We start from the raw sequence: 8,405 nt of genomic DNA, 5'->3' as shown, positions 1-8,405 counted from the left end.
GCTGTAGAAATACAGACATCGATGTCCCCACTCGGGAGTGCAAATAGTAAAAAGGTGACTGACAGTTTGCTCTTAACCTACAACTGTGACATAAATGTGGCCAAAAGGTATCACCTCAGGGTCATCTCAAACCCTCCACCCTCCCAACAACACAACACTCTGTCCACAAAACAAAAGGATTAAATGTCTGCCCGTCCTGCTCCTGTACCATGCAGCATTTCAGAGTCAATAACTAAGGAGCCCCTGGCTATGAAAGAAGGAAGGACTTGCTTTACACAGCTCAGAAATATTCTCTGATCCCACTAAAGGCAGTGGTTAATTGTGGGGTGCCAGTTGGAGTGATTGCATCTGCCGTCCCTCAAAGCAGCCGGAATGCTGTCACTCACTTTGAAATGCCCTGCTGCATTCATCAGTCTGGATGGCACAGAGAAGTTATAACCATACAAGCCATATGGAGGATGTAAAGAACAATTAAGTGCTTCCCGAGCAATGGGACTTGATGGGAAAATGTTTCCAGATGCATGTAATCCATACAGCATTTGACCAGCAGGACCGGGGGCTTGTAGGCACTGAGCGTTTAAGTCTTCGGCTTTGGCGTTTTTCAGGGAAGACAGTTTGGGCACATCCACCATGAAGTGGGGTAGAAGGTGTGGGTTGGTGGCTCCCAGTTTTTCGTGGCTCGGAAGGAGGAGCGCCTGTTGTCTCAAGAAGCTCGTAGGGCAGATCTTGTAGTAGAGGGGCACGTTGAGGGGGTGCAGGAAGCTCTCGGGGCACGACATGCCCAGGCTGCTGGCGGGCAAGTGAAGCGTGGGAGGGGAGCACGATGGAGAGAGCAGGGGGTTCAGAGGAGAGGGGGTCCCACCGCTGGAGGCCACTGGAGAAGAGCTGGAGCTCCCACCTGGAAAGGAAAACAGAAATCATCCAGGCTGGGCTAACTGGTGCCCACAGCCAAGCAATCCTCGGAGGACTCCTGCTCCTGCTCCCGGCTGCCGGTGTCCATCCAAGCACGAACCCGCTCCAAAGACCAGCTCCTGGAAAACGGGAAGATCTATCCATAAATGGTTATTTCTAGCTGGTATTTGTCTAAAAACAGTATTTGCAAGTGTCTAATCCCATTCCTTGGACTGGGATTGTGGTAAATGCAGGTCCACACACACCTGGATCCATACCTGGCGGTTCCCTATTTTTCATGCAAATTCCAGACAGCTTTTTCCCCTTGGATATAAGAACAAAAAAGCATATTCAGCCTGATGGAGAATTTTTTTGCACCTTCCTGCTCACAGGAATTGACTCATTTCACTTGGCTTCCCAAGCAATTTGAAACATTCCCCTGAATGCTATCGGTGTCTCCAGAAATTCAAACTCTCAAGTCATCTAAATGTCCTCTTTTCTGGAAGGGATGAATGAACACTTTCAGAATTCGGGAGAAAAGCAACCCTAAGGAGTAAAATGAAGCAGGGATGGGATGGCTGCTCCGAGGTGGGAACGGTGCTGGGAGCAGCCGGCCCTGGTGCTGCACAGATGCTGGTTCCACCTCCCGCCTGCGGAGAGCCAAATGTCTGCTGCACACTCATTACCAAATTCTTCCAGAGGGTTTCCCCCTCCCCCCACTTTATTTTAATTTCTTACCAAAATCACAGGAAAGGACGTAAGGGAATGTGGACCCATTTGTGCTACTCTTTACATTCAATTCCTACCAATACAATGCCTGGCTGGGATCTGATCCGACTCGACACGCAACCAGCGACCCGAAATCAACTGTAAAACTGAACCACGGCTGCTGGTATAGCAAATCTTAAAAACACCTTAAAAACACAAAGATTTTGAATGTGATGCAAATTAATTTCCAAACCTCCAACAAGCAGAGCCTCTCAAAGGCCAGCCCTTGATCACAATAATCCAGGAAGGTTTTGTGGCGTGAGGGTCTCACCCTTCCCTGCTGATGTCAGTGGCTGCTTCAGTCCTGACTTCAGCAGGGCAGGGTCCAGTCCTCTCTCCATGGACATTTCCTGATGTCCTCCAGGGCTCAGAGACTTTGGGTCATGTAAAATATGGGATTGAGCAGATATTTGTGTGTGAGGCAGCGAGGGAACCCCTACGTGGCTGATACAGCAGAGCAAAGCAGGGTCAGTATCTGCTGCACGGAGCAAATAATATCACACCCCGAGCAATAATCTCACCCAAATTCCACAGCAAGTTTGGGAATGGGGATTGCAACAGGAGCAGATCAATGAGCAGGTGTTTTCTGCCCTTCCTATTAGGCTTAAAAATAAAAATTCTATGGCAAATTTTTTCTTCAGCATGTTGATCCTAATTCCTTTTAATTTACCTCCTGGTTTTAGAGCTTTGGGATTTCAGTTTTACGGCTTTTCTTCAGAAATATATTTTGTTAGTAGTAGAACTGCAGATTTTGTTATATTTATATCAGTCCAGGAATTCTGTCCTGAAGAAAAATACCAAATAGATTAAACAAGAAAAAAAAAATCCAAAAATCCCAGGCAGCTGTAATATTATATTATATATGTACAATAATATTTTAGTGTCCTTAACATTGCAGTTGCTGTTGTTTCATTCCTCACGCAGCTCATCCACCACCTCCTCTCCCCTGGCAAACGGGCTCAAAAGGAGCTTTTTGCCTAAGATATTTTCTAAAAAAGAAAATTAATAAAAAACCTATTCATAATACTAATAAAGCTGCTACTACTACCACCACCAATAATGATAATAATTTTAGTTCTCTTTACAACTGATAAACCTCTTAATTTCTCCCGAATCTGATTTCTTTGTGCCCTCATTTCTACGCCTGCAGAAAATGAATTTTTGCTGTGATTTTTGCAGCATTTCCCGGCAGACCCAGGGGTGACTTGGTGCGTCCCAAAACTTTGAAGAGTTCCTTACGTAAACGAGAATTTAACTCGCGACTTTAAACCCAACTTGGAGGGCTCCAATGTGCAAACGAGCTGTTAGGTTTTCCCCTTCGGCGCTATGAACAATCTGTTTTCAAATATTACTTTCTGAAGCCGTTTTTCTGGGAAAGGGCTGTAAAGGACCGGTTGCTCTTGTCAGGATGAAGGAGAGCATTTTCCCCGAAAATTTTCCTCTTCTCCTCTGCATTTCTTTGCCACTGCTGCATCCTAAATATCAGATAATTTTATTTTCTGTTGCATAACGCGTTTGTCGGCGCAGAAGCTGCCGCTGCAGAAAGCACGGGCGGTCACCACCGCCACGTTTGTAGTTGATATTCCCAACCCGGTTGGAAGCAATTAGTGTGACAGGATCAAAGCCGGAACAACCCGACTCCAAATTAGCCTCCTGCACACTCAGATATTTTTTTTCTGCCCATCTAACTCTGATTTCAGCCGGGGGCTGGAGCAGCCCGCGCCCTCATCCTGTTCTTCCCGGCTTGTCGCATCCACTTTCACAGGAGTTTTATCTAAACCAACGCGGAATTAACTCCCCTAAAAGCGGGGATTCGTTTTCTGGGCGCGCCTCGTTATCTGCGATGGTTCGAGCCGCCCGAGGGGGCTCCGGGAGCGGCAGCGAGCGGGGTTCACTTACCCTGGCTGTCTGCGCCGAAAGCCTTGAAGTCCAGGGCGAGGGGGGCTCTCCACGGGTAGGTCTCCAGGAGCCCGTCCAGGACCCCCCTGCGGGGCGAGAGCGCCTTGAGCGCGGCCGCGGGGCCGGGGGCGCGGGGGGCGGCGGGGGCGGCCCCGGCCCTTACCTGTTCCTGCCGGGGTCCCGGAAACCTTTGGCGAAGGGATTCCTGTCGATCTTCAGCTTCGTGATCTGCAGGGTGAAATCGAGGGGCCACTGGGGAGAGGGACGGGCTGGGAGCGGCGGCCGCGGCCATCGGGGCTCTCCATCCTCCCGGTACCGTCAGGGCTCTCCATTCCCTCCCGGCTCCCGGTGCCATCGGGGCTCTCCATCCTCCCGGCACCGTCAGGGCTCTCCATCTCCCCGGCTCCCGGGGCCATCGGGGCTCGCCGTCGCTCGGGCTCCCGGTACCCCCGGGGCTCTCCATCTCCCCTGGATCCCGGTACCGTCAGGGCTCTCCATCCCCGCCCCGGCTCCCGGTACCTGCTGGTTCTGGTAGGCCGTGACGGTGGTGAACTCGGTCTCCTGGAAGGAGAAGGTCTGCACCCCCTCGGCCGGCAGCGACTGGATCTGCGCTAGATCGAAGCGAGAATCCTGGGCGATAACGTGGACGCGGGGCTTGTACTTGTGCATGGACTGCAGGATGATCTGTGAGGGGGGACAGGCAGCTGAGCCCCCGGAGGGCGAAGGGCAGGAAGAAATCCCGAGGCGAGGCTCAGGAAGGTCCCAGCCCCGAGCCCCAAGGCAGGAGGGACCGGCCCCCGCCCTCCCGGCGCTCCCCCCGATGATGCTCCGCACCCCGAGGCGCTGCTCTGGCCCTGCCCGGCCCCCTCGGCGGGGCTGCCCCACACCTACGTGCCCCTTGTCGTCCATCTCGTTGTTGGTGAGCTTCACGCGGTCGAAGCTGATGATCTGCCTCATCCAGGTCTCCCCCGAGCAGGGCGAGTCGGGGTGGATGTAGAGGCGCGGGGTGATGCACGAGTGGTCCGTGTTCCCCGCCACCATCCACTGCGAGCTGTGATAGACGTACCTGGCCCGGCCCGGGCCGCGTCAGCCGCCGGGAGCCCGTGCCCACCTGCCCCCACACCTATAGATTCTATAGGTGAGTGAGGCCCCCCAGCCCCCCTGTGTGACCCCGTGTCCCGCTCGGGTCGCAGATCGCGGCCATCAGCGCAGGACGGGTCTGGAGTGGGTGTGGGGGTCCCGCCCGTCCCCCCGTACCTGTTCCCGTACCTGCACCCGTACCCGTACCTGTATCGCTTGGAGTCCACGGGCACGACGTCGATGGCGATGTAATATTGCTGCAGCGGCTCCAGCCCCTTCACCTTGACCCGGACCGACGGGAACATCCTCCTGCGGGCACAGGGCACAGGGACAGCGGCTGAGAGCCGAGAGGGGCTGCGGAACTGGGAACGGGCGTCGGGAGGAGGGAAAATCGAACTCAACGAAAACAGCGGAAAAGGGGGAGAACTAAGTGAAATATCTGAACAGAACAGAGAAACTCGAGACAACGAAACAAAACAAAATAAAAAGCCCAAGAAATAACACTGTGCCCCACCAGAAAGAAAGAAAGAAAGAAAGAAAGAAAGAAAACAAAACAAAAAGAAAAAGAACAAAAAAAAAAAAAAAAAAAAAAAAAAAAAAAAGAAAAAAGAAAGAAAACCAAAACGGAAAAGCAAAGCCCGAGCCAGGCGGCGGGGCCGGTACCTGCCGGCCTTGGTGATGATCATCTCGGTGCCGATGTCGTGGAACCTCCTCCAGAGCTCGGAGCCCTGCAGCTCCACCTGCACCCCGCCCGCCCGGCTCTCGGCACCGGCCTTGGGCCGCTTCTCTGCGGGGAACACAAAGGGCAGGAGGGGCTCGGGAGCTGCCGGGGCCGGGGGCCGCCCTCGCTGCCCGCCGTGCCCGGCTCCCTCCGGTACCCACCCGCCTCCGGCGCTCTGCGGGCCGGCCGGCAGCCGGGGCCGTGCTCCTCATCGCGACCCTCCGGCACCTTCCTCTTGGCCGAGCGTCCCACCAGGGCTTCCACCGAGAAGGCGTGAGCCCGGGAGCTGAGCGCCATCCCCCGCGGGCTGCCGGGGGTCCCCCCGGGCGGCAGCGCGGCTCAGGCGGGCGGCGGCGGCTCCATCCCGGCCGGCACCCGGCGCCCCTCGCCCGGCACGGCTCCCGTCGGGGGGCAGCGGCCACGGCGAGATCCTCTTGCATCCAACTGAGTCAATAGACGGCTGCAGCCTCCTCTGTTTGTTTTGGAAACTGGTGGGAGCATAAGAAACATTGAGTGACATTTCATGGGAGTAACGGGGGGGGTTGGAGGGGGAGGGAGGGGAGAGCCACAGGGGTGGGGGGGAGAGGGGGAAGAGGAGCCGGCCCCGTCTAGGATCAATAAAAGAGTTACTGTTCTCCATTAAATTGTAAAACTCAAAGAAATTTGACATAATTGCACACTAGGGGCCACTTTTCCAACAAAAGTGCAAATAACGTTTAACCAGAACCAGCGCAAAAGGGGGAAAGAAAAAAAGGAAAAGAAAGGGGGAAAAAAGAGAGAAAGGAGAAAGATTAACAGAAAAGAAAGAGAAAAAGGAGAAAAGGGTAGAAAAAGAAGGAAAAAGGCAGGAAAAGATAAATAAAAGGGGGGAAAGTAAAAGAAGGATACACGGGAAGGGAGCCGTGCCCCGCTCCGGCCCCGCCGCGCTGCCCCCAAGGGCCGGTCACGCGTGGCCCCTCCGGTGTCCCCGGCACAACAAACCCGGCGCCACCCCTGGGCTGCGACAGCAGCGGGCAGCAGTTTCGGCTCTGTGTCCTGTTTTTCCTTGGTTTTTTGTTTGTTTGGTTGTTTTTGGGATATTTTTTAAGGCAGCCCCGCCCGCTGCGCCACCCCGCCCCGTCTCCATCCCCGGCTCCGCTTCAAAGCGCGGCCCCGCCGCCCGCAGCAGCTGCGCTGAATTAGAGACAGAAATCCCCGTTTTCCAGCCGAAGAGTCCCGGGAAACTCCTGCGCGGCCGGGCAGGGCAGGGTCGGGGCCGGGGGGCTCCGTCCGGGACCCTCAGGTGCGCAGGGAAAGCGCTGCGCGGGATCTGCGCGGGGTCTGCGCGGGATCTGCGCGGCATTTCCACCCCCGCCCTGCCCAGGCTGGAACCCCCGCGCTGATTTATTTTCCATGCGGGAACCCTCCCCAGAGCCGGCAGCAAAGGGGATGCTGGGGCTCAGGGAGGGGAGAGCTGGGGTTTTGGGGAGGGGAGAGCGGTGTCCCCGCTGAGCTGGGGGTGTCCAGCTCCCCTGGCCCCGCAGCCTTTCCCGGCACCGGGGAGGTCAGCCGGGATAAATGAGCCTTAACGGGAAAAAAATGTGGGAAGGGATAAAATTCACAGGCCAGCTGAGAAAGCAGGTTGAGGAGAGGGGAGCTGGCTTTGGAACAGGCAGGGGAGGTGCAGTGTTCCATGCTCTGCTTCCAGGTGCTCCCGGAGTGGCAGAGAAGCCCTGGTACATCCAAATGTTTCACTTCTCAGGATTTCTTGTTCTGTTTGTTAGAGTTTCTGTCCTGTGCACACATTCCCGAAATTTGGGCTGGCAGCAGGTTGTCTTTGTGGAGAACATGGAATGGTTTGGGTGGGACTTTAAATCTCATCTCAACTCACCCCTGCCATGGACCTTCCCCTATCCCAGGCTGCTCCAAGCCCCATCCATCCTGGCCTTGGGCACTTCCAGGGACCCAGGGGCAGCCACAGCCTCTCTGTGCCAGGATTTGTTCTCAGATGTGTATTTAAATTGTCCCAGACTGACATTCTTGTCCTCAAGTCCCCATCCCAAGGACGCTCCTTACTCAGCTCAGGGTGGGCATTGCCCATTGATGTTAATACACATTTATAATTACCTGTACCTTTCTTAGTGCACATTTACACACCAAACTCCTGGATTGACCAGGGAAAAGATCTCAGAGGAAGTGAAGGGGTGCAGATACAGCTGCCAAAAGCCCAAGCTCAACATCCAGCCTGGACACCTGGTTGGAAGCCACCTCCTTCTCCAGCTGCTGATCTGACTCCAGTGCCAGTTCTGGTGTGGGCAACACCTGCAGCCTGATTGGGGAGTGGAAAGAGGCTATCCCAACTTCCCAAAGTCTGATAGCTGTAATCTGCTGAATTTGGCCTTGTGTTACTCCATCCTGCCCTGCATCTCCATCAGCAGCGACCTCTGGTGTGGTTTTGTTTCCTACAGGAATGTCCAGGTGCTCCTGCCTGATGCCTCTGTGGGATAATGCCCACCCTGCTGCCCATCCTCTGGAATGTCATTCCACAGGATGATGGTTCACTGTCCATGGCAGGAGGGCTTGGAATTAGATGTTCTGTCAGGTGCCTTCAAACTCAAAGCCTTCCATGATCCCTGGTGGCAAGAAATGGACGGAGAACCAGGCAGGGGGAAGAAATTTGGGAGTGTCTCTTGCTCCTAGGCAGGATCAGCCCCACCTCTGCAGGTTTAATTCTCCTTACAAAGAGAAATTAATCAAATTTTATGAGCATGTTCAGAATCAGAAGAGCATAAGCTCATGGTTTCGAGGTGACTGGCAGGTCCTGGCCAGCACTGATGGAAGCCAGCTGAGGGCATGGAGTGTGAACCTTTATCTCTGCTGACATGACATATTATTAAAAAGTATTTCGAGTAATCTTTTATTTCCTCAGCATTGCAACACATTTCAAGAACTTGGCCGGGAATCAACTGAGCCTTTTTAATTTCCTACACTGAAAAATAAAACAAAAACCAAGCCCGATTGAGATGATATAATCAGGAACATTTTGAGGGTTTAGGTCAAATTAATG

The 8,405-nt window shown here is 54.2% G+C and overlaps 1 protein-coding gene across 1 annotated transcript; it reads right to left on the bottom strand.

The window, feature by feature from the left end:
* Nucleotides 1-230: 230 nt before the first annotated feature.
* TBX22 (T-box transcription factor 22) lies at nt 231-5,656 on the bottom strand. The gene is made up of 8 exons (XM_058814276.1): nt 5,521-5,656; nt 5,302-5,425; nt 4,846-4,947; nt 4,450-4,624; nt 4,078-4,242; nt 3,722-3,786; nt 3,559-3,644; nt 231-898 (listed from the first exon to the last, which is right to left on the bottom strand). Exons 1-8 carry the CDS (start codon nt 5,654-5,656, stop codon nt 303-305), a joined length of 1,449 nt encoding a protein of 482 aa, XP_058670259.1. The 3' UTR covers nt 231-302.
* Nucleotides 5,657-8,405: the final 2,749 nt, after the last annotated feature.

The sequence above is a fragment of the Ammospiza caudacuta genome, chromosome 14 (genome assembly GCF_027887145.1).
Source record: "Ammospiza caudacuta isolate bAmmCau1 chromosome 14, bAmmCau1.pri, whole genome shotgun sequence".
Classification (NCBI taxonomy): Eukaryota; Metazoa; Chordata; class Aves; order Passeriformes; family Passerellidae; genus Ammospiza; species Ammospiza caudacuta.
The sequence above is the reverse complement of the archived record's forward strand: the minus strand, read 5'-3'. Positions and strand labels throughout refer to the sequence as shown.

Coding starts and splice junctions, on each gene's coding strand:
- TBX22 (XM_058814276.1), bottom strand. CDS start 5,656: ATGGCGCTCAGCTCCCGGGCTCACGCCTTCTCGGTGGAAGCCCTGGTG. Junction 3,645..3,721: donor CGGGACCCCGGCAGGAACAG/GTAAGGGCCGGG, acceptor CTCGCCCCGCAG/GGGGGTCCTGGACGGGCTCC. Junction 899..3,558: donor TTTCGGCGCAGACAGCCAGG/GTAAGTGAACCC, acceptor TTTCCTTTCCAG/GTGGGAGCTCCAGCTCTTCT.